The sequence below is a fragment of the Colius striatus genome, chromosome Z (assembly GCF_028858725.1).
Source record: "Colius striatus isolate bColStr4 chromosome Z, bColStr4.1.hap1, whole genome shotgun sequence".
Classification (NCBI taxonomy): domain Eukaryota; kingdom Metazoa; phylum Chordata; class Aves; order Coliiformes; family Coliidae; genus Colius; species Colius striatus.
This window is the reverse complement of record NC_084790.1, coordinates 74,476,340-74,501,941: the sequence shown is the minus strand read 5'-3', so window position 1 is coordinate 74,501,941 and position 25,602 is coordinate 74,476,340. Positions and strand designations below refer to the sequence as shown.

Here is a 25,602-nt window from a genome sequence, read left to right as displayed (position 1 = left end):
TGGAGTGAATCTCCCAGTTTCCTCAACCTCCCATCAGCTGGTTTGATTTGCACAGTAGTTTCAGCACACTTGAGTGACACTCCTTTTAGAGGAAAGTAAAACATAAGCTCATATCCAGATGCATAACAAAGGCACTGCAACTACTACTAATGGGACTGAAGCAATGACTGGATATTTGGATGCTTCAAGTCATATAAATGGTAAAAGATGTTCACTTCAGACCACCAGAAAAAATATGTAGCAGAAAGTAAACCCCAAGGGGCCTCTGCATCAACTTTTAACCTTCTAATTTTCTCTTCCAAATATCCAAACAACATCCATAGTATTAAATTGATTCTTTCAAAGCATTATGTCAGTAAATTATCAGATTGGCTCGTTCTCTTTCTTATCAGACATACACCAATGCTATAGCTCAGTTTTAATGACAACAAAGTTAGCCCAGAACCCCAGCAAAGGTCTCATCACTTACCAGGCCATTGCAAGTGCTGATTGTTGCTGTCCCACTCCCGGAACCTGGCTGTAACACTGTGCCAACAAAGTGGCACGGAACTCCAGAGTGACTTGCAAATTTCGCCCTAGTGTGGTTGCCATGTCTCCTTTCTACCACAAAGTTATGGGAAAGAAATCCCGCATGGACAGTCAAGTTAAAAAACAGATCCTTCTCTTCGTGTTTAAGTTTGTAGTACACCACTTCTTCCTTTTTGCTCAGATCTCTCTTCTTCCTTGTGCTTGAGACATGGTGGTGTAAAGTAAAAGAAAGAAAATGACCACTTGCATCTACTCTTGCTGGATCAACCACATGGTATTCTGGCAATGTCTTGACAAATTGTTCTGAGAGGAAGGAAAGAAAAAAAAGAAGTAAAACTACAGTGAGTGCTAGCCAGTTCAGATCTCGCATGATTTGAAAGGAAAATCAAAAGTGACTGCAATTCACCATTGAATCCTACGGACAAAAAGACATGCGGTGCACAGACCACTGTGCGGTACAATCCTCACCTGGGCTTTCTACTCTCCCATTACCATACTCAATTTAGAAGCTTATTCAGAATTCAGAATTCTTATTTTCAAAGATTCTATCACCATTCATGTAAAAAAACTGTTACACATACACACTTTTCCAACCCCACAGGAGCTGGGAACACTTTCTGTTCGAGGTCCCCAGCACAACTCACCAAGATCATCCTCACATATCCAGCAAGCTGAGCACACGAAGTTGGAGACAGAGCCTTACAAGTAGGCATGGGTTAAGAGAACACTACTAATAGGCTTTATGGGCTATAGCCATAGCATCTCCGTAACATCAGCTTTAGCTAATGTCGCAGCAGAGGAGGGAATTTTAAAGAAGGCTTTGAAGGAGAATGAAGTAGTTGTGTCCTTTTGTATAAGGGCTTCCAACTAGGTTAAGCCTTGGCATCTTATCACTTGTCAGGATGTAGCAGCAGAAGAAAGCATTATTGACATTCTAGTTTCCTGCTACGATACAGAACAAGCCACAACTGTTCCAAATTTAGTTTTTTTCCATTAATATAAAGCTCAAAAGACCCAAACAAATAACATAAATCCATGTAAAACACAGACCCTAAGAACTCATACCCTAAGAGCCAGATCTTCCACCAGCATCTTTGACTTCAGCCCATGAAATCACATTCTGAATATATTTCATGGAAATTTTAAATAAAGATGTCAGTCTGATTCCTTTTGCTCCAGGGCTGTTCTTCATTCCCAAAATCCCAGTTAATTATATGTGAACCAGCTACATCTCATTCATCAATTCAGCTGGTTAACAAAAATATTACCTGAAAAGAGGTTGTAGATTGGTGAGGGTCAAGGACAGAACACAGGGAAATAGCCTCAAGTTGCACCAGGGGAGCTTTAAATTGGTATTAGGAAGAACTTTTTCACTGAGAGGGTTGTTAGACACTGGCAGGCTGCCCTGGAAGGTGGTAGAGTCACCACCCTAGAGATATTGAAAAGACACATTGATGAGGTGCTGAGGGACATAGTTTAGTGGTGAGCTTGGCAGTGTGAGGTTAGTGGATGGACCTAATGATCTCAAAGGTCTTTTCCAATCAAAATGATTATATGACTCTCTGGGTACTTCCAAAGCAACTGGAACCCTAGGACTGGTAAGAAAATCCTCTAGAGAGAACTCTCTCTTCACTGCCTGCACCTTCAAAGCTACACAGCATAAATTACACCCAGAGAAATAGCTGTCCGGATTTATTCCCTTTGGGAAAGAATTTATCTCTTCAGTTCTCATTAGCTGCAGTATGAGACACAGCTGCTCATGTTTCCTCAGGCCATGGACCCCTGAGCCACGTGTGCTAAAAAACTCCCAATTCAAAAAACTCAAACCAAAACACAGAACACCCCTACTTCCCAGCACAGATACAAATCTACAGGAGAAATATGGCCATGTCTCAGCAGTGTCTTAACTTCAGATGCAGGCTTACTTTCATATAAAACAAATTTCTTTGTACACAAGTCTTCTCATCAGCCTACAGAGAATTCTGTGTCTTTGCAGGAGAAGCCACAGCAGCGGGCTTTCAGATCTGCACAGCAGCAGGTCTTGACAACATGGAGACTAACATGTATTGGAAGTTTTGACAGACATCTCCTGCCCTTGACTATATAAACACAGCTGTGACTGAGACTCTGAAAATTCGGTCCACACCTTCATGCTTGCAGTTTACACAGCCTGTAGATAGCACAAAAAGTGCCATCTGCCTGCCAGTTTAGCAGCTGAAGCTGAACTGACATCTCCCCTTCCTCACATTCCAGAGTCATGAAAATAGCGTGCAAGAGAGGAGGAACACATAAAAATATGGCATACCTGCAGAAGCTTCTGGAAAGTCCCACATCCTATGTCGGGCTAGCAAAGACAGTCTAACAGAGCATGCTGCAAGACCAGGCCCCCCTTTCTACGGTTTTCAGCACAACTCATGAAATCATCCATGCCTGAAGGAAAACTTACTCATTTGCTGTCACTGTGCGATTTCACTCTGCTTAATGTCTTGAGCTTAATTTATTGTGGCTTAACTGTTAAGCTCTGTGCAAAACCAGACACTTGCGGATTCAGGCTTCAAACTACTCAAGGAAGTTTTCTGTTTTGCCACTACAGTAATTAGTGCATAGAGGTTAAGGCAAATCAGACATCTTCACCAGTAAAAGGGAAAATTAAGCCTAAGCATCAGGTGGCAACAGCATTATCAAAGCAGAGAAGTCTACAATCTCCCACCTACTCCTTAAATACCTATTTCTGAATGCTAGTCACTGGAGAGTGGAATTGTGCTGCAATAATAATATACTGTAACATAACTGCAGAAATTAATTATTTAAAAGTTTTCAGAAGACCAGAGGGAATAAGACTACAACACAACAAAGTTTAACAAGATGAAGCTAAAGACATTTTTTGAACTAGTCATTATCAGTTTTGTCTGTCGGGTAGAGATTAGCAAAGGCGATCCTACTAATACCACAACACTTTACCGAGCTCCAAATTAAGCCTAAGATACCACCTAACTTTCCTAGCTGGAGAAGAGTCTAAAACAAAGACAGGAGGTACAATTTTGGTGCCATCTTTCTGCTCTTCTAGGAAAGAGTAACACTCAACTGGAAGGCAAAGGCAACAAGCAGAGTAACAATGCATGCAACCCAGACTACACAACAAAAACAATTGTATTCTTCAGTATTGACTGTCTCATTTTTCCTAAAGTAATAATTAATTCATATTAAAATATCACAATTTCCCATAAAACTTGGTCCTAGCAAACACTAAGTGGAGGGAATCTATTCCAGTGCCACTGACAAACCTTAGGGCTGGCATGTCACAGCATCTTCCTTGGCGACCTAGAATACTGTCCACAACAGGGAAGCCCTGCCTGGTCAAGTAGCACTGCTCAGGATTTGTAGGCCAGAAAATTGAAGACTTCCCTGGGTGGCTTGTGTAGCTCCAGAGAGTGCGCTGTCTTTCCACAACTGTAGTGTTAGCATGCCAGCTTGCATTGGTGCTGTTAAGACCAAAACATCACACTGAGCAGGACATGTTCAGCTAAGTACCCTGCCTTGAAAACACAGTGTTTGCACAGGCCCTTCTGGAAACATGGGACAAGCCAGGTTCAGGCCCTTCATGCTTGTTTGACAAGTCTAAGAATTGTTTAAGTTTTAAGAGAAACCTTTCCTGCACCCTCCTAATTCTGCACCACTGAAAACATCTGATAATATGCAAAAACACTGCTGTTTGTTCTGATCCTTTGTGGTTTCAAACTCACCACACATTGCAGAGAATTGCCTGTATTAAGAATGGCTGTAGATGAAATGAAGACATTAGGATTAAAACATACACTGTCTGTCACACATGACAGGAAATACTTGATTTCTTTTAGACTGATAGCACGTTCTCTGACAAAATTCCTTTAAAATATGACACATCATCACTTGCCATTGTTTCATCTCCATCTTAGTAGTTCCATCTACATCTGCCCCTCAGACTCTCTGGCTTCTTTTCAAACTATTCTTTGGGACAGGAAACAGCCTGGTTCATCTCGGGAGGGAGCATCTTCCTGAGCCAAAGAAAGGCTCTGTACCCACGAAACACCCCAAGCTCCAAAGCCCTATAGCAGGGAGGAAGGCCTCTACCTTCGATAAGAGCATCCTTAACTGTCTCATCTGTGGTGTGGATGTGGAGGGTGCACACCACTTTCCAGGCTATGTGAGATACAAGTTTTAGTCATTCACACTTAGCATTGCATTCAAGCTTCCCTTGAAAAAAAAAAAAAAAAAAAAAAAAGCCGAATTTTGAACCGTCCCTTTACACAAAGCTATTGAACTCTTGAAAGCTTAAGTTTCTCATGCCTAGAAAGCTAAATTAATTCTACATTCATTTCCAAACATCTGACAACTAAACAGCTACTCTGTACTAACACAGCCATCCCTGTTCTGTCCCAAGTAGAGACATAGGGATGCAATGATTGTTTGCATTCACATCAAATTAATCCACAAAGAACTAACTTCAGGATAATTGTTCACTTTTCCTTTCCACAATCTCTTAAAGACACAGAAGACTTTCTCCTCTGTGTTTAAGCTCTCCCATTGACAGAATTACAGCTGTTGATTCCATCAGGAAGGTTTTCAGGAAGCAAAATTTCCTCCTACACTTTTGAGTCTTCTACCACCAGGCAGAGCCTTCCAGCTAATCATCATATTTGTCTCTTGGGAACCTCTGATTTTCCTTAAACAGGCAACAGGATAAAATGTCAAGAGCTACAGTCCCCTTAAGGAGGTATGCAGCCGGTACCAAAGGTAGCAATGAAGTTAATCTACCTCAGAGAGCAGCCTCGGGAGACTCTCTCGAAGATGACGCCTCACTTTTAATTTCCCATCCTCACTGAATATGAAAAACTCACAGCGTGTTTTACACTCTGGCAACACCAGTCCTTCTGTAGCTTGTGCTGCTGAAGTACAGAAGTGATCGTTTGTTTTTAAGAAAAAAAAATATATATATATATCAGGACAGCAAGCTTGTTCAGTTTAGTACAAAGTAGCACAAAAGGAATCTGGTATTTAGTGAAGGTTCTAATAGGGAAGATGAGCTAGGAGCGGAATTTAGCAATACCTCCATCTGCACAGTACAATGGCTTCCAAAAAGCAGGAGATAGGCATAGCCAGAGCTGTGTGCTCTCACTGCAAAACAAACTCTGGAGCAGCCAGTGCCGCTGGGCAACCCTGCGAGCGCCTACCCGGCAGGAGCCCGGGCTGTAACGCCAACGCCAAGCGGGGCACGGCGGCGGGCTGAGGCAGCGAGGCTCGCTGTCGCCAAGCAGCCGCCAACTACCCGGGAAACAACCCCCGCAGCGAAGCTGCTAGCGGAGGAGGCGGGCGGGAACGCGCTCTCCCTCACGCCGCGCCCCAAGAACTCCTCGCACCCCAGCCCGCCCGCCACCACTGACCTTGCCTGCTGTCGGGAAACAGCGAGCTGCCGGCCGGTGGGGCCCTGCCCAGGCAGGGCGCCTGGACGTGAAGGACGAGGAGACAGAAGCTGAGGTGTGCCGCCCGGCTCCGCGGGACACATGGCATGGTGCGGGCGGGAAGCTGCTAGCGAGGTGCCGCGGCCGCCGACGCCTAGCCGGGCCGCCGCATGGCCGGGCGGCGGGGCAGCGGCGGAGCGGCCTCCGGGCGCCGCCCGCACATAGGCGCCGCTCCCCAGAAGAGCTGAGCGGGGCCGTCCCGGTGTCTGGTTTCTGCTGGCGGAGGAAGGAGGGCTGTGGGGAGGGAGCCGCTCCCGCCAGCCCCCGCCTCGGAGCCGCCGGAGTTAACGCACCGGAGGGAACCGGGTCGGACCAGCGGGGAGGAGAGGCCGCCAGCGGGGCCTGCCGCCCTCCCCTCCCTTCCCCTCCGCCCTCCACAGTGGCTGGCTTGGGGCGCCGGCCCCGGCAGCCTTCGGGGAGGGCCGCCCCGCACAAGACAGCCTCCCCTCGCTGGCCCCACGCTGCAAGTCTCCGCGGAGAGGCAAGCGGGAAGGATCCCGCCCCGACAGGGGTTCTCCCAGAACGGCTTGTGCCGAAAGTGCTGGAAGCACGCGGGTGCGTAGCGCGCCTTGCGCCGCTTCCTGCCTCAGCTGCAAGGGCTGGAGGGCACCTCACCCGCCCCAGGCATCCAGAGCCCAGGGCACCTCGAGGCTCAGGAGCTGTCTCTGGGCCTGCGCACCCAGAGCCTGGCTTTGGGAGTGTGTCCTTGGGGTGCCGAGGCCATTTATGAAACAGTGTGGTGCAACGTTGGGGTTACACCTCAACGTCCTCCCTTTGTAGTTGAAGCTTCTAATAGCCTTGTCACTTTTAAGTGCATGCCATGTACTTTCTGCAGTGGATCCCCTCACACAGCCTGTGACAAGGTTACTGCTCTTCAGGTACCATAGGCAGGTGCCAGGGCACAGCTTCAGCGCCAGCCTGGGCTTGAGATCCGGGCTGAGTTCCTCATATGCTTTGACAGCCCTATGCTTAAAATTGATGTTACGACGGGTTTCTTGGATAGTTTCATAGTAATCTGTGCTTAATTACACACATTCTTCTCAAACTTTCCCAAAGAGGAATAGTTGTCACCATTCAGCAACCATAATTGTGAGAATTGTGAAATGCAGGAAAGAGTTAAAACTCCAAAGATTTCTAAGTCAGATAGAAATGTGGCTTCTCCCAGACTTGAGACATAACTCTGGGAACAAAACATAGTTCTAAAACAGCAGTATTTGATTTATGAGTCATAATGTGTCATCTTCTAGCTAATGGAAGGACACCAACCATGCAAAAGAGAGTGATTGTAGGTAATATTTGATATCCACAACATTTGCTGAGAGAAGGTTTGTTCATTGCAAGGTATTTTAATACAGCTGTCCATATATTCTGTTATCTCACCTGTTACAGCGACAAGTTTCCTGCTGTACTTGCCTTAGGACTCTTTCAATAGTCTAGTCACATACTGAGCACTAGGCTGTTTTGTGACATGAGATATTATAGCTTGTTTAGCTACCTCTTTATCAGTACTTCCCTGAAATTAAAGCTAAGTGTGACCTGAAATTGATATAATGTCTATAATACTTAACATTTTAAAAGCACTTGACAATTGTTGCAGTGAACAAGCTACACAATTTACTGTCAATATTTTCAAGTAAATAAATTGGAGACTAAAGAAGTAACTAAATGGAATACAAAGGAAAAGGACTATAAAGTGAGCAGAATAGAAGCATTGGAAAGAAGACTTGAAAGTTCAAGGGATCGGCCCATCTTTACAAAATACTGGTTTAACACATTTCTTGAAGGCAGTCATAAAAATAGCCCATCTGGGAGATATATTTAACTGTTTCCTCCATTTTCCACCAAAGTTTTGGGTGGGTATTCGGTGTGTTTGATGTGAGGCAATGTGTATTTCATGCAGGATTCCATCTTGGTTTCTTCCTCAGCTGGAAAAGTTAATTCTGGTTGCCTTTACTTGTCACCAAACATGGGAAGTTTTTCCTTCTGCCTTTTCTTGAAACTACAGTTTGTGACTTTGGACTAACTCTTTCAACCTGTTACTCCTGCTTCTTTCCTTCCCTGTTATCCCTTCTCCAGACACCATCAAATGAGACAAGGAAAAAACTGGGAAACGCTGGAGAAATTTAGGAGCTTTAGGAACTCAAAAGGGTTTGTGATAATGTAGGCCTTTTGATTTGATTTTTTTTTTTAATGACTAAAAGTTGTCATATGGAATGGAGAACAGGAGCTGTGGGAATCTGATCTCAAACGTCTATAGCTCCCTGGGCTTTGTGCCAGCATGCACATACATAGAAGAAATTATTCACTCGGTGCAGTGTCCAAAAATACCCTGGAGGACAGTAGAGTTCCTGCTTAAGGGATGCTGTGGCTTTAGCTGGCACAGTCACAGTTAAAATGTGAGGCAGTGAAACAAGTAGAAAGCACTTTCTGTCTGTGAGGACATACTGAGACCAGCTAGCTAAGTGAACAGAATTTATGGCACTGTGTCTTTCCAGGATAGTCCTGATTTAGAAGAGCATTTGTGACCTATAAGTATATATTAAACTATGTAGTTATTCTCAACTGAAAAAATAATTATAAAGAATTATTTAGTGTGTTCCTGTTGCAAAGAGGCATAACCTGAGCTTCTGGAGCCTTTTTTGAATGTAAGGGCATTTTTTTTTGATAGCTCATCCTCAGTTAGAAAAATAATACATTACTATATTAGTTGTGTTCTTGTGAGAACAAACGTACTGCAATTTAGTAACTGCACCTCAAACAGACAAGCCTGCACATTTATTGGACTGCCCAGGCGCAATCAATGTCTGGATTTTTTAAAATTAAAGTAAGCTTCCAGAACAGCAGTAAAATACATGTGCATGTAGGAATTTATATGCTGTGTAAATGTGTAGAGAAACCAAAAAACAGAGGTTATGACCAGTGAGGAACTGTGTGATAAATTACATTATTTGATGTTGAGGAGTTGCTACAAAATGAAGCCCAGCTGAAGACAGTCAGGAAATCTTGCTTTACTAATAAGAATGGTATTCTCCTGCCCAAAGTTGAAAGACATCTAACATATGCTTGCTTGTCTGCTCCTCCAGTCAGCAGGGAGGGACGATAGCACTGGAGGGTAATGCATCCCTTTCTGTCATATGCACTGTGAAACACTGTCCAGACCTAAATATCTGTTGACTATAGGCAGCTTAACAATTTGCTTGGACTAGAAATGTTAAGAAGATGAATCACACATGATGTGGTGGGCTGTGTTAAAGGTACTGAGTATTAGCAGGGAGATGAGCTGAAAGAGAATGACTCTGAATCCCGAAGACTCTGTGGCGTTTGCTGGGTAATTACTGTGCAGATGTTTTGAGGTTGGTCCTTTCATTGTTTTTATTTGTTTCTGGGACAGATTTTTATGAAAGTTTGTGAGTAGCTTTCTTTTTGGGGAAAAAACCCCCTTATTCCCTCTTTCTCATTTACAGAAACAGCCTCTTAACACAGCTAACAATTGGTAATTGAATCAGATATGCTGTTGGATCTCTCAACCTCCTATTTAGTTATAGTCTTCAAAGATTTTTTTGAATACTCATGCAAAGAAAGTATTTGCTGACATTCTACTTATGATATGTCTGTGGGCAGATTCAAGTAACGGAATGAAGCAAACTCTAAAATAGTCATCAATCCTACTACATGAAACTTTATGAGATGTTTTCATTCAGATTCTAATCTGTGTTCAAATGTAAATCACTATTGGCAATAGGTATGCCAATTGACAAAATTGCTTTGTGTGAATTTAAAAGTTTGCTTGGTCTTACTGTCCATGTTAAGGCTTTTAAAATGCTTTTCTGGAGCAACAGGTCACTTTGAAATTAGGTTTTTCAAGAAAATCAATGCCAGGAAAACATGTTCTTAGTGATCTGCCTAGAAAGAAAGTGAAGAGAGGATGCATTGGTTTTTTTTTTTTAATTAAAATTTAAATCTGTATTGAAACAATACTTTCTGGAGAATATGTCTGTGGTCCATGAAGCATGCCTATGATGGTATAATTGTTAATTGTGCTATCTGATGGTATAGATTTTGTTATCTAACTCAGATATATACAGATGCCTAAATACATTTCCTTCTGCACTTTTAAGATAAGAATTGCCATGGAAAAATTTTGCATGGTGGATACGCACCAAGTTGCACCAAACTTTCACTTTGCAGATTAAGAAAGTAGAGTTGTACAATCCAGTTCAAAGTGTAACTTACTCTCTGAGTTTAGTCAAAAGCATGATAGTGTAGCACTTAGCTCATAAAAACACAAAGGGACATTGTATGGGTTTCAGAAACTAGCAAATAAACAAAACTAAAATGTCGCTGCTCCTTCTGCTCTAAAGTTTTCTTTTAGTGAGAGGAGAGTGACATTTAAAGAATTATTCATAAACCAGAATTCTATGTCAAGAATGCAACATTTAAGAATAACCTGCTCTAGCAGGACAGTTGGACTAGATGTTCCCTAGAAGTCTCTTCCCTACCATTCTGTGACTCTGTGACTGTAAAACTTAAGTAACAGATAGTAATAACTTTTTTAATGAAATATGTTCAAGAACTCTACTGTTACTACTTGTGACTTCAGTATGTAGAATAGAAAAAGAGAAAAAAAATCCTTTGCTTCTACAAAAATATCCCAGGAAATAGTCCAATATCTCTGCATTTAAAATAGTGATACATTCAGTATTGTCTGTTTTAAGATACAAAAATTACTTTCATAGTTAAAACAGAACCCCGTCTCCCTTGCCAAGACCTTTCAGAACAGTCTACAACCAGTTCAGTAACAATTGTAATCATAATCAACAGTCTTGCATTTGTGTACAAGGTCTGTAAAGGAAGTGAAATATTATAGGGATCCTTTGAGGTAAATTGCATGGAAATTATCATTTTCAGTAAATGTTTAGTGAGCATATTCATCTGAAATATTTTTAAAGGCTATTTGAGAAATACCCGCAGGAATGCTTTTACCTGTGACACATTACAGGCAAAATCAATGGGCGGTTTCTGGTGGTGGTGTATTTTAAGGTTACTGTACAGATTGAGGTTATCTGAAAAAGACTAGCAACCTCAACCCCGTGGATTATTTTAGCATAGTATTATATACACTTCCAAAAACCTCTTACAAAACTCTACAAGGTCTGTTTGAGATTTCCAAAGTAGCCAAATCAGCCATTATTTCACCTTTATCACCAGCATACATCCCAAAAGCCTATTCCTATCAAATTTATTACAGTTTTCAAAATGATAGAGTCAGTAATACCAATTACACCAAGGCTTTGGTAAAGAGAGGACTGCAGAAAGTTATGTATTAGCAGCAAGTCTTTGGCAGCCCTTAGTAGTATAAATAAGGGACAAATAGAAGACAAATATTTTGAGCAATAACAGCATTTAGATAATGTAGCCAATTAATTTTGAAGTAGTTTTTTTAAAAAGCTGATGACTTTAAAAATATTTTTCCAGTTATGGAAATGTTCTGATGGTGTGATGAATAGATTATTCAGTGAATATTTAAGTTCCCTTACTTTCCTCTAAAACTTGTTCTCTGAGATGAAGAATGATGAAAGAAAAGGACTGAAAAGGAATTTGTCCAGCAGTCAGAATATCAGCAAAACACCTCGACAAGCATTTCACACTTGCAGCCCGTGTTAAAAATCCACTACCAGTGTTCCTTTGAAGAACCTCAGTTTGCACTCTGTTGCTTTCTCAGGGTGGTTAAACAAAAAAACCCCAATATATTTTCTGACATTATTTCCCTTTCCCCTTCTGAATCTTTTTTACTGTTCAGCTTCCACAATATATCAACAAGATGTGCCGAGCAGGGAAATTATTTCATAATGAAATTATTTCATGGTTTGCACCATTTTCCCCATGAAATATTTTAAATAGGGCCTGGCAGTAGCAATGTGATTAGAATGGGGTAGAATTCAATCTAGAAAAAATCCACTTCTGCACTGTCCATCCCGCTAATGGTTCACCAGTTGAACTGTCACAGTTCATGGCTCAATTACAGGTGATTTTTTTTTCCTTCTGAGCTAATAGTGGAAGGACTAGACAGAGGAGGAAAATTTAACCAGAACTTGCTTACTTCAAATATTTTACTAACCTTTTTTTTTGGATAAGTGCTGATGCTAGTGCTGAGGCAGTCAGAACTGCTGGGGGGCACAGAACCTGATGTGGGTCTGATTAAAACTCCATGTTTTCACTTTGCATTTTCACATCGTTGTTGCACTGCTGATGCTGAAGGATCCATGGCTTTCCCTGCTGCCTGTATTGTTTTGCTGTCACCTGTGCAATGCTGATGGGGTCCACTACAAGGATAGTTTACTTTAGGTGAGGGAACGTGAGCAACTGTTGCTATTCGTCAGGCTAAGGGATACAACTTAATATCCTACTATTGAAAATGCCACCAGAATGCAACTCTCATCAGTGATTAAGAAGTATGGAAAATCCATAATTTGGAGAAAGTGGGGAAGAATGGCAGATGCCCATTTTTCAAGGCCTGCTGCAGTCAGCCTTTTGAAGACCTGTTATTTCAAGGTTTTGTTTTGTTCTGGTGCCAGTGTGTAGCAAGTAATCTGGGAAGGCTAAGCTAAGCCTTCCCAGAGAGTTGCATAGCTAATTCCAGTAAGTTATACCCCTCACTATATGCAATATGAATGATGTATAAAGCTTCCTAATTACTCTTATTCCTGTTTAGCACTCCGATGAGCTGGAGTATACTTTGGAAGGGTCGATATGTATATAAACCAGAATGATGAGTGGACTGAAGGTGACAGATGACACACATGACAGTGTCTTTGCACAAATTTCTGCAAGATAAATCAGTGTAAAGATTGTGAGGAAAGAGTTCACTTTTTGAATCTTGCTGTAATCTCCACATGGCTTAGTCACGATGCTTTATTTAGGTATATTCAGAATCTATTGCGTTTTAAAAACGTGCTCTTGTTTTGATTTATTTAAAAATGAAGGAAAACCTGGGTTCCTATTCCCATCGGTCGCTTTCTGTTTCTGCTGCAAACTCGGTGGGAGAGCGAGTTTCGGGCGCGGCGCAAAGCAGGGACGGGGCCGGTTGCTGCTGCCCAGCTCCGCCGGCCGCTGTCGCCGCTCCCGGCACGCCGGGGCCCCCTGCGGGCGAGCGAGCGGGCGAAAGAGCAGGCGACTGCCAGAGCCCGGGGAAGCGCCTTCTGCTTGCACCGGCTCTTGTCCGTTTTGCCTTCGTCGCAGCACGGCTTACTACTGACAGTCGGACTTTACAGCTTCATAGTCCGTGTGGTTATTTTGAAAATGAGAAGCAGCCACCGAAAGCAAGAAAGGTGTTTGTTTGCTGGTCCCTCTTCTGAATGTGTTCGTGTGGGGGACGGTGGAGTACGTCCACGGTTGGTGTCGAGGTTTCTCGGGCAGGAGAGCCCAGGTTGCGGCCGAGCAGAGGTTCGACCTATACCGAGCACCTCTCGAGCGCAGGGCGGGTGGCAGTGTATTGCCTTTAAGGAGAGAACTTTTTGGGAGAGGGCATGGCCAAAGGTCGGTAACGCGCAGCCAGGTTGGCCCCAGCGCGGCCGGGCGGGCGGAACGGAGCGGAGGGGAGCAGCGATGAAACCTGCGTGAGCGGCGCGGGGCGCGGCGGGGGCTGCGGCCGGGGCGGGTCTACGGCCACCCGCCCTCAGCACCCGGGAGAGCTCCGTGGCCGCACCGCGCATGCCCCGGCCCGCCGGCGCGGATATAAGCGCGGCGCGGAGCCGCCGAGGCGGACAGACACTGTTGCTGTCTTCGGCGCCGCTCGGGAAGCTCGCCCGCTGGCCGAAGGGTTACCCGCTGCTGCTGGCTCGGGAGGGTCTGGGGAAAGGCTCCCGCGGACCCGTCGACCTCCCTAGCATGGGATGGACGAGCCCTGCGAGCGCGATGCCTGCTCGCCAGCCGCCGGCATGAAGGAAGGAGCGGACTGGGAGTCCTGGGACCCGCCACTGGGTTTCCTGGAGGACGCCCAGATGGGCAACAGGAGCAACGTGTCCTTCCTGCAGCTCTTGAAGAACTACAACCTGGATCGAGCCGACGGGATGCAGGGGGACAGCTCCGACGTGGTGCGGATTGTCATCTCCCTGGTGTACTCTGTGGTGTGTGCCCTGGGGCTGGTGGGCAACCTGCTGGTGCTCTACCTGATGAAAAGCAAACAAGGCTGGAGAAAGTCCTCCATCAACCTCTTTGTGACGAGCCTGGCAGTGACAGATTTCCAGTTTGTACTGACCTTGCCATTTTGGGCAGTAGAGAATGCTCTCGACTTCAACTGGCTCTTTGGCAAGGCAATGTGTAAGATTGTCTCGTATGTGACAGCCATGAATATGTATGCCAGTGTGTTCTTTCTCACTGCCATGAGTGTGGCTCGATACCGCTCTGTGGCTTCAGCCCTGAAGAACCAGCGGCGGGCTGACCCGCTGGGTGGCTGCTGCTCTGCCAAGTGGGTTTGTGCACTCATCTGGCTGTCAGCTATCCTGGCTTCTCTGCCTCATGCCGTTTTTTCCACCACTGCTACCGTCTTTGATGATGTGCTCTGCCTTGTCAAGTTCCCAGAGGGTCGAGGCAGCAATGCTCAGTTCTGGCTGGGGCTGTACCATATCCAGAAGGTACTGCTGGGCTTTGTCGTGCCACTGATCGTCATCAGCCTCTGCTACTTGCTCCTAGTGCGCTTCATCAGTGGCAGGCGTGTTGGCAGCACCTGTAGTGGCCCCAGCACCAAGCGCCGCTCCAAAGTGACCAAGTCAGTGTCCATCGTAGTTCTGTCTTTCTTCTTGTGCTGGCTGCCTAACCAAGCACTCACAACGTGGGGCATCCTCATCAAGCTCAACGTGGTACACTTCAGTACTGAGTACTTCCTTTCCCAAGTGTACCTCTTCCCCATCAGTGTGTGCCTGGCACACTCCAACAGCTGCCTCAATCCCATCCTCTACTGCCTCATGCGCAGGGAGTTTCGCAAGGCACTGAAGAGCCTTCTCTGGAGGATCACCTCACCTTCCCTCACCACCATGCGCCCATTCACTGACACCACCAAGCCCGAGCAGGAGGAGCAGGCCCTGCACGCACTGGTGCCTGTCCGCCCCGTCACTGCTTCTTCTCCTGCTGCCACCGTCCCGCCAGAGGTGGCCTATTACCCTCCTGGGGTGGTGGTGTACAGCAGCCACTGTGACCTGCTGCCTGCCACCTCCACGGAGCAGCACTGCTGAGAGGGATGGGGGGCTCTGGGGGGTGGGACTATGGGGCCTGGGCAAGGTGTGGCCCTGCCATATTGAACATCTGGTAGGGACAAGGGGAGGAGGGATGGGTAAAGGAATCTTTCTATGTGAGAGATGCTTTTTATCTGCTCTCAGAAGCTCGTTGATAGAAATTGTCATCTTGAGAGTGTCCCCCAGGCTGGAAAATGGGAGTAGAAGGTGGCAGTGGTGGTGTGCCGGGGATTGGGTGATTGCTTTCTCACTGCTACACGGTATTGTAAATGATGCCAGCCCAACTGTGGTCAGTGCTCCCTAGGGTCCAGTGTGGGAACAGGGATCAGGCAGCCTGTGTCCCATTTCTTTTGTGCTCTGATGGTAGCAGTCAGGAGTACAAGGCTCCTGCTTGTTCAGGCTTCCTTCTCTTAGGGACTCAGGAAAGAGAAGGGATCTGTGCAGGTTTTACTTTTCCAGCTCCCCATACTCCCTCTGCTGCTGCTAGGACATACAGGAACCCAGGCAGCTGAGGAGAAATCCAAGGACAGGACTTGCAGCTTCACAGAGAGGTGTTGCTTTGCCTGGGTTTGGAGGAGAGGGTGTGAGCCTACCAACATCTTGTTCCCCAGCCTGTCTCCAGGATGCTGGGGGGAAAACCCACAGCCCCAAACTGTGTGTTGGCAAGACAGACGTCCTCCCAGGGCACTGAGGCTATGGGCTTTGTTCTTGCCATGCTTCAGACTATTTGTGTTTCACTCCAGGAAATCAACACAACTATAAGTTAAAAAAAGGGAAAAAGAAATAAATCGTGGCTACTTCAAATTGCTTGCTCTGGGACACTTCTGGCTTCACCTGGAACCAAGAACAAAGGGGTTTGTTTTGCTAAAATGTTTGCTTAAGGTCTGCACTGATACTTGCCATCGATTCAGTCAACTCCAGTTCAGTTTCTCTGGTGTAAGCAGCCCTAGAGTACAATGCTTTTGCACACTGGAGAAGATCAGGTCCTCACATGTGTTCCAGAGAAACATCTGGAAATAAGTTGATGTTGATCTGAAATGAACTTCTAAGGGTATAAAAAAAGTGTAATTTTAAGCTGTGAAACTTTTTATGGTAAGGTTATACTTTTAAAAGTATTTTTTATATAATAAGGAAAAAATAATTTAAAATGGAGAGGAGAAAATATTTCCTGGATGGAAAAATGCAACAATTCTAGTTTGGTTGTCAAAACACAAATTCATTAATTTCCAACGCTATCTATGGGGTCAATATTAAATTCAATATTCAAAGTGATTCTCTATTTCCAGCTCCTTTCCCTGCAGCCTGACTCCAACAGCTGCCCGACTCTGCTAAAAAAAAACCCAACAATCCTGCAGATTTGTCACCTCTAAGTACTGATGTGGGACAAAAATGTTATTTATGTCCAGAGAAAATTGCAGTGCTGTTAGTGGCAATTATGCTTTGCAGACTCTGTTTGGTTTACTTTACACGTTGGTAACTCCTGTTGTAAAATTCAGGTTTGGTCCGGAAGCAGCTGGTTCTGCTACTTGCAAGGAGAAGCTGCTGTTCTGTTTTTCAAGGCAGAGGAGACTTCTACTACAGAGTTGGGTGCTTTCTAAGAGGTACCCAGAGAAGAACAGCAGAAGTAAGCTTGGCATCTGATGGATGTTATACAAATGCAAAGACTCCGAGGAAACTGGATATATCCACAGAAGAACTTGAGCACCTAAGTACTGTACAACTGTGTAAATCCTGACTTGGCTGCCAGGTGAAGTCTGTAGGTACTTTAAGTTTTTTTCTAGTAAAATTTTTTGTGCCTAGAAGTCTGCTCCTGAGCATGCCTAAATCTGCTTAAATCTATAGCATTTATCTGTACTTCATGGGGATCTCTCAGTCAGGATTGGCCACAGTGTACATCCTAAGCAAGGAAGGCAGCTTTGCATCCTGACACAGAACACCCTGTGCCAGGCTACATTAAGTTTGAAGGGGATCTAAACTCATTTCCCCCATCCCTATGTCTAGATATGCTTCTCTTGTTCCACTTTCAATGCATGTGCTATATTATGCTTCTTCCTCTTCCCTTTAAAACATTAAAGAAGTGGGCAGAGCTTTTGCCCATAGCCTGGGAAACTCAGCTTCCTTCCCCATCCTTGGGGAATGACTGAATCCCTGGGCTATTCTGTGAATGTGCTCAAATCCTCTGGCCTGAAACAGTTCTTTGTTGCATGAGTTGCTCACCGTTGCTGAATCATAAAGGGAAAGCAAACCCTTGAACACTGCTTTGCAGCATACTGGTTATGGTGTGAGCCCCAAAGAGGGTAATTACATTGTAAATACAGAAGAAAAATTAGATCCATGTTTGGATTCTAGGTCTCCTGTTTCCAAGAACAATTATTGACTTGCTCCCAGGCCCTGGTTCAATTGGAGCTTCTGCATGACATGAAAGAGCCCAAAAGCTTTCTGTACAAATTCTATGTATCTAGCAGCCTGTCATGTCAAAGGATTTTCAAGAAATGCAGCTGAGTCTCACACATTCTTGGAGAAAGACTTAATGCCTGTGCTGGCAGATGAAGAAAGCTGGGCTATTTTGTAAGAAATGGATACCATGAACATTTAACTCCAGAACTGAAACTAGTTGTATCTCTATAGGCCAGGAGAAAGTATCTAAATTAAGAAGAGGAGATGAACCTCAAAGCCGGATCCAGTTCTTAGTGTTTGCTTTTCAACAGCAAATTTTCTTACTTGGTTTGCTGGAATTCTAATCTCTATCCTGATGCTTAATTGTTCTTGTGCATTACACAAAAATCTGTCCAGATGTGTAAAGCATAAATGTGAATTTCAGTAAATATCAAATTAAGGACATCCTCTTCAGTGTTCAGCATGACAAAACCCATGTGCTTTTGTGGATGTCAATGTAGATGGAATTTTATGCTAGCAAAACATCATGGTGAAATAGATCATGTTCAGAACAACCCATTGTTAGCCCAGAACACTAACAAGGTACTGTGCTCAGAGTAAGCCCCAGGTATCTCATCACTAATTGCCCAAATACAAAAGAACCATGGGTGTGCAGGGACTGGAGTATGGACTGAGGGGGCACTGATCCACTGGATACTGTAGGTCATGAATCAGCTGTTTGAAAAAGGCCAACCCATCCAGAATTGGCCTAATGGTTTAGGCCAGAGAAGCGGCTCATGCTGTGCAGGTCAGTGTGTGTCCAGCATGGCCAAAGAGCTCTGCTTTAGCTGTGCCTGAGCAGAGAGAAATTTTGCTTCACCTGTGCTGTGAGTCTGCACGAAATCTGGGCTCTGTGTTGCATGGCTAGGCAGAGTCTGAGCAAGAGTTGCCTGAGCATTGCAAGGAAGAGTCAGTTGTTCTGGGGGTGCATGCATCATCAGGCCTGTCTTTCCAGCTCCAGCTTTGAAACTGCATGCTAACAACAATAAATCCTCCTGGGTACCTGGGGATTTCTGAAGTAATCCGTACAACACTCTTCAAAAACACTGCTGTTTCCTCCAAATGTTCATGCTTTCATTTGTAACAATCGTGTTTTCATGAATTAAAATAAACGTATCTGAAAGACAAGAACCAATGCTTTTTGTGACAGCTCTCCTGCTCGGAGATTCCTGGAGGGGTGCTGGTAGAGAGGTGCACATTGCTGCGGTATGGTCGAAACCTGAAGGTGCGGGCTGACATCTAGTGACAAACTGAAAGGTGCAGGCTGACATCTAGTGACAAACTGAAAGAATCTTTAAAGTCCAGATAAGTCTCGTTAGGCACTAATTTTGATTGCCTAAGGACTTTTAACTAACTCCCCCTGCTTAAATAACTAACCAAGCTCTCATGTAATAACAACCTCCGATTGCATATCCAGATTTCCCTTTGAAATGCCTCTTCAGTAGAAATATCACTTCACTTTCTCTGAGTTATTTTGGCACTTACATTGGCTTTAAAAAAACCCAGTCCCCTTCATTCCCATTCATGACTGTCAGCTTTAAAACTTGATTATTCAGTTGCGTGCCTGCACAAAATCTCTGATATAATCTGTGTCCCAGAGCTTGAGCAGGCTTGAACAGAGCAGGTATAGGTGCTCTGCAGCTCAAGGACATTAGATTGGAAGCTTGAATCTATCGTTTTTACTGAAGGTTATTTCTCTCTTGCTTCTGATTAATCCATTCTGAAGGGGTTATTGAAAATAGCTCTTTATCATTATTAAGCAACTTCTCCAAGTACAGCCTCAGCATCAATCAGTTCAGCAGTGGCTGAGACAAAGTCTGTAAGTAAAGGCTGGGCAGCCAATTAACTTGTTCCTTTGCGAAGGTGTAGCTTGTAACATGCCTTAGACATCTTCCCTAGTTGCAGGAAGTTGTTTTCTTTGGAACTGCCTCTTTCAAATCCTACACTTATGTGCAGGTTTCTCAGCCTGTGTTTGTGCATAGCCTCAGGGTCCTTGCCAAAATCTCAACTGCAAAATACAGACTCACAAGAACCCTGAGCAAATTGCGCCAAAGAAACACCTTCAGATAGAAACAATTAATTTAGCTTTTCAAGTTTTTTTTAAATCTTGACCTACCTTCTTGGGAAGGGCTAACAGAAAGTACAGATGACTGACTGTGCAGACTATTCAGTATGGGGAATAACAAAATAAAGGTAATTCACTCAGACATTCACTCTGTCCCACATTCATCCATCCCTTGTGATGATGAGATACTATTTCTTCAAGGATCTGTTGTTCCTTGCACAGACCAACTGCATGAGCACACACTTATTGCAAAACAAACATTAATTAATAATTCAACACCGACTTGTAGCATCATTGTTCAGTGAACCTTTCCACTTTCTTTCAGAAGTCAGATCTAACCTAATGTTGGATAAAACTGGAATCCTGCAGAAAAAATACTTCTTTCTTTCTGTTGCTGTAGCTTCATTTTCTTCTCTGAGGTAACTGAGATAACAAAGTTACTATCAATTCATGGCTACCAACAATTAGCTCAAAGTTAAAGTGATGGGGAAATCATGTCTGACCAAGCTGGCATCCTCCTGTGATGAAACAACTGATTTGGTGAGTGGAAAGAGAGCAATGGATATTGTTTATCTTGACTCAAATAACGTTCTGATGCTCTCTCCCATGACATCCTCACAAACTAATAAACCATGGACTAGATAAGTAGAAAGTGATCTGGATTGAAACTGACTGAACTGCCAAGTTTAAAGGATTGTGACTAGCAGGACCAAGTCCAGATAGAAGGCAGTGACCAGCATTGCCCCTCAGAGATCAATAGCAAGGCCAGTCCTATTCAGCATCTTCATTAGTGGTCTGGTTATCGGGATAGATTGCATCCTCATCGGATTTGCACTGGGAGGAGTGGCTGATACATCAGAGGGTTGTGTCACTGTTCAAAGGGTCCCCAGCAGGCTGAAGAAATGGGCTGACAGGAACCCCAGGCAGTTCAACAAAGGGAGATGCAAAGTCCTGCACCCAGGAGCAGAAAACCCCCAGCACCCACATGGGCTGCGAGCTGATCAACTGGGAAGCAGCTTTGCAGAGAAAGACCCGGGGATCCTGGTGTACAGGGTGGACATGAGCCAGCAATGTACCCCTGCAGCAAAGGCCAACAGCATCCTGGCTCCATCAGGCCAAGCATTGCTAGCAGACCAAGGGAGGCGATCCTTCCTCTGCTTCACTTGGTGAGGCCACATTTGTGATGCTGTGTCCAGTTCTGAGCTGAGTACCAGTGTAAGAGAGGTGAACTTACTGGAGAGACTCCAGTATGATGTAGGGCTTGTGGCATGTGCATGAGCTGGGGTTATTTAGGCTAGTTCTGAGAATGTTCAGGGATCTTATCAATGTGTATAAATACCTGATGGGTCAAAGAAGATACAGCCAGTGTTGTCCAGGGAAAGGACAAGAGGCAATAGGCACAAACTGAAATTCAATACATTCCATTTAGATGTAAGAAAAATAACCTTTTTTTTTTTTTTTAATAAGTGTGACCAAGCACTGAAACAAGTTGTCCAGAGAGGTTGTATAATCTCCATCTTTGAAGGTTCTCAGAATCTCACTTGGCACAGCCAGACCAGCCTGCTTTAGCAACTCAGGGCTTGGACTAGTTCATCTCCAGAGGCAACCCCAACTATTCTGTCCTTTGTGATTCTGTGATGGCAAGTAAATTCCTATGAATACATCTTTATTCCAATACAGTAGAATTAGTAGATGTCTGACTTGCTTGACATTTATTCTGAAAAAGCTCTAAAAATTTTGTGCCCCCAAATCATCTCCAATGGTGTATTTCAAACCATCTATTATATGTCTATCGTTGTTAACAGGTTTTTTAAAAATGTTTTACTGCTTTTTATCTCTGCTGAAACAGCTGAGGGAGCTCAGAGGAAACATTTCTTCTTTCCCATCAAGAGGCATTTCCTGCTGAATTCCAGTCTCTAATTCATAGGCAAATCTAGCGATGCATATAGAGGTAACAGGGATTTCAGCACTTATGAAAGAAATGACAAGTCCAGTCTTCAAAATCCATGGAGTCTGGTAACTTGTAAAATTGCAGTGCAAAGTGGCATGTATTTAAAAAAAAAGCAATAAATCTGAATGTCGAAATTAGTCATTTAAGGTACATTTGCGTTTGCATGGTGATCTGCCACCTATGCAACTCCAGGCTAGTGCTCCCAGCGCCTTTAATAAAAGGTATCTCTGCCAGAACCATTTTATTCCCCCTTGTCCCTTAGACTGTCTTCCCCCTTAGACTGCACAGTTCTGCTATTTCCCCACTGCCTCCTCTCAGCACCTAATGAGCACAGGGGCCCTGAAAACAGGAGTCAAAGACCCTGGTGCTGTGCTGCCATGCCTGTCCCTGCCTCTCAATGGCCCTCACCTATTGGGAACCAATGCAACAAAAAAAAATCACCTGGCAAACAAATGAGGGATGGCTCCACTACAGGATTGACTTGATACTGGAGATTTCAAAGGCCAGATGTCCTTGGTGGGCTCCTGCCATCATGTGTCCGTATGGCACCATCTTTCTTGGCATTATGTGGCTGGCTTTACTTGCTATTAACAAGCAAGTTTCCATGCACAAAGCCGGTAAAACAACCCAGAACTGAACTTCAGCAGGGCACTACTGTAAGGAAACTTCAGAGTAAGATGAAACAGAGAGGGAAGGACTGAGATTATAAAGTGGTGCGCGGAAGGCAGCTCCTACGCCCTAAAGTGCTATAATGTTTCTGAACACGAGGGGGCAACCAAGGTCCCAGCCGTTGGAGAAGCGAGCGCTTCATTCTTAAGAAGACAGCGGCCCCATTCCTTCTTCCCCTTTGGGGCAGACATAGCCTTTGATAACTATCCTTTCCAACAGTAATCCATTTTTTTAAGGAAAGGTCAGAAATCTCTCTCAAAATGACAGGATCTGCTCATCTCAATCCACTGTGCAATCCAGAGCGGAAAACACTGAATTTTGTTTTCCCACTACTGCAAGTACTTATCTGGAGTAACACAAGGCAATACTCCCTGTTTTGATGTTTCTGCATGATGTGAAGTCATCATCTTTAATACACAGGTAAAATATTAATACACAGGATGGCAGAAAGTTCATTTCCTAGAAGAAAATTTAGGAAATACAACTGATTAACACACCTTGCATACCTGAAGGAGCAATGTGTGAGAATGAATACGCTGCAGAAGGCAACAGATTTATGAATCGCTTTTCACAGTTTGGCCTTTGACAAGCGGCCCTGGACGTTTATGGCTTAAATAAACAAAGAAGGAGCATCTAAGGAATAAGAAATGAATGCTGCAAACTTAGGGGGAAAATATTTAGTTTATAGTTCATTTCTAGCTTTATCATGCCAAAAATTATTTGAACACATTTTACAGCAGATAATTCCACTCTTTTTCTCCATGAAACAATCCTTCCAAGGTTCAGAAATATCAAATATCGTCGTTGCCACATCTCCTACTTACACCATTCTCCCTCTCTTCTGACACGCTGTAGGGGCTGGTACCAATTCATGTCATCAATGCTAAAGCTGTGCGTTCTGCCAAGGCAAAGACAATTGTGACTCATTCTGTGTAGTTTATCTGGAAGTGTCTCTCACAAGCCATCTGAGTTAGTTGTTTTCAAAAAAGGCAGAGAAACTTAATGATATCACTGTGAAAGACTGAAGGAATACTGGAAAAAACCCAATTGTGACATTACTAACACTGCAAGTCCTCTAAATTAGAGAACCAAAACTTCCTTGAATGGCTTGCTTGCATGACATGCCTTCTTGTTAATGGGGAATAAGTGGCAGGCATTCATGCGAGGAAGCAAAGGAAAATGTCATGAAGATAAGATAGCAGACTTGTTTCCTGCCTTGTTTCATTGACCCATGACTAGCTCTCTTAAACAAGAAGGGAGGAGGGGTTGATTATCTTCATCTAAATGCATCATTTGCATAAATGTGATATAGAGAAGATCTTTATTTATTTGATCTTATGCATATGAAATGAAACCAGATGAGAAAGGTCCGACCCAGGGTATTTCTAACTTTGAAACTCACATTGTTGTAATAAAAGCTGATATGAAATACAATAACTGATCATATTGATAACTCAAGTCCTGAACTAACGTAAAAAGACAGAAAAGGCAGCACTTCTTAAATTAGTAGCACCATAGTACAGTTTTTCAATGCCTTTAACATTTTAGCATTTCTGTTGTTGACAAAAATATTTATTTTATCCCCTATGAATTAGTAACATTTTAAATTGTTTTCAGCAACCATGAAATACATTTTTTAACTTCATAATGAACATCATAATAGTTTTTCTGTTTTAAACAGTTTTTTAAATCGTATATATAAGTATTTGTTGTCTTCTTGCTATTTTTGATGAAGAGTCAGTAAGAAAGGTATTATTTTTAAGTTTTAGAAACAAGTATGCATGTTTTTATGGCGATTTTTCCAAAGAAAAAGTGTCTTTTTTTTCTGTTCTGCAGCATGGAGTGAATTTTAAAAGCAACGATCATGAGGCACATGGGCAGATGATAATGTAAGTTCCTGAAACAGCTTTCTTTGAATAAATTTGTAACCAAAAGTATTGATGCATATGATGCTCACATCTCTCTTCTCTCTGCAGGTTCACAATTCTTCTTGTGTTGCTACAGATCTACCGTCACTCTGTGGGCTAGAATCAATGCCAGCTTTCTCTTTGTGTAACAGAGCAGAGGTAGCACTGCCCATTTAAATTTGAAAGTTCAGATGGCACTAAACCTCAAAGAAAATATTGACAAATACATAGGTAAACATTGTAAAGCTCCTTTCCCAGCTCCACGTTGGAATTGGAGCTTCCTTTCCTCAGCTCCTGAATCACAGATTTACGTGTTACTTCAAGTCCTGCAGTCTTATAAAACCAGATCACCTCCTCCTTTCTCCATTTTCATGGCTCCACTGAAGCCCCTGTCCTCCCTTAAAAATTCCTCCTTCCAGGAGATTCTGAATTAGTGGAAGTGAGTAAGTGAACCATCCTTCCTTTTCTGGTCTTTTCCTGTTTGTCATGGTTGGGACCCTTGTTCTCCAGCCATCTCAGTACCTACAAAGCATTTCAAACACAGTCTCGGGATCCAGTCTTCCAATCTTTTGATTTCCGTGGGTGTGACATGAGGAAGATTCATGAAGAGCCAAAAAATGAAATAAACCATAAACTATGGATTTTTCATAAGTCGGGACGAAGCAGCTGTGGAGAAAGGTAAGGTTTGGCATGCATTAAGCCTTATTTTGGGCCTGCAGTGGAGACTCAATCACAAACAAGGAAAGGTAGCTGAGGGTGCCGTGGACTTGTTATAATTAATAAGAGTTTGCCTAAGGGAAGATTTTTTTTTCCTGAGAATAAATGACTTGCTCTGCTCTTGAAGGCAAGTTGGTGCATCTTTGCAGGGACACCTTCTGCTCAAATCTAACCATTTATTTGTGGTGGAGTCAGTACATATGCAGAGCTTCTAAGAGCTGATCAGCTCAACAAGGCATTTGACTGAACAGAATTGATTACATATGTGCAACTTTAGAGAAAATCTCAAACAAAGCCAAACACTGTACCTGGCAACAGTCCTTCTGTGTCACTGTTCATTCATTAACAATACTGCATTAGCAGATGGCTTCATGTGGCTTAGCATATAACACAGCAAATAGATATAACAGTTTTAACAGTTTTCAGGACAGAGGAAGCACAGCATAAACACAGTGTATCACTTCTATGGACACAGTTTTTTTCCAAAACATCGACAATATTATAAAAATAAGAATGAAGCTTCACATGCAATTAAATACATATAACCAGGATGAAGTATTTACTGTACAATAGTTCCTGATAGTGCTTTGCAGAATTGAAT

The 25,602-nt window shown here is 43.6% G+C and overlaps 2 protein-coding genes across 2 annotated transcripts in view; one reads left to right on the top strand and one right to left on the bottom strand.

Annotated features, from left to right (window-relative positions):
• The window catches only part of ADAMTS12 (ADAM metallopeptidase with thrombospondin type 1 motif 12), a 163,625-nt gene extending 157,550 nt beyond the window's left edge, over positions 1-6,075 (bottom strand). Inside the window, exons 1-2 of the mRNA XM_062017960.1 lie at positions 5,949-6,075; positions 470-831 (exon numbers count right to left, since the gene is read on the bottom strand). Coding sequence (XP_061873944.1) covers positions 470-831; positions 5,949-6,075 — 489 coding nt within the window. The remainder of the gene's footprint in view (positions 1-469; positions 832-5,948) is intronic.
• A 7,843-nt stretch (positions 6,076-13,918) lies between these two features.
• Positions 13,919-15,256, top strand: RXFP3 (relaxin family peptide receptor 3). The gene has a single exon (XM_010208543.2). The coding sequence runs from the start codon at positions 13,919-13,921 to the stop codon at positions 15,254-15,256; it is 1,338 nt and encodes a 445-aa protein (XP_010206845.2).
• The last annotated feature ends 10,346 nt before the right edge of the window (positions 15,257-25,602 follow it).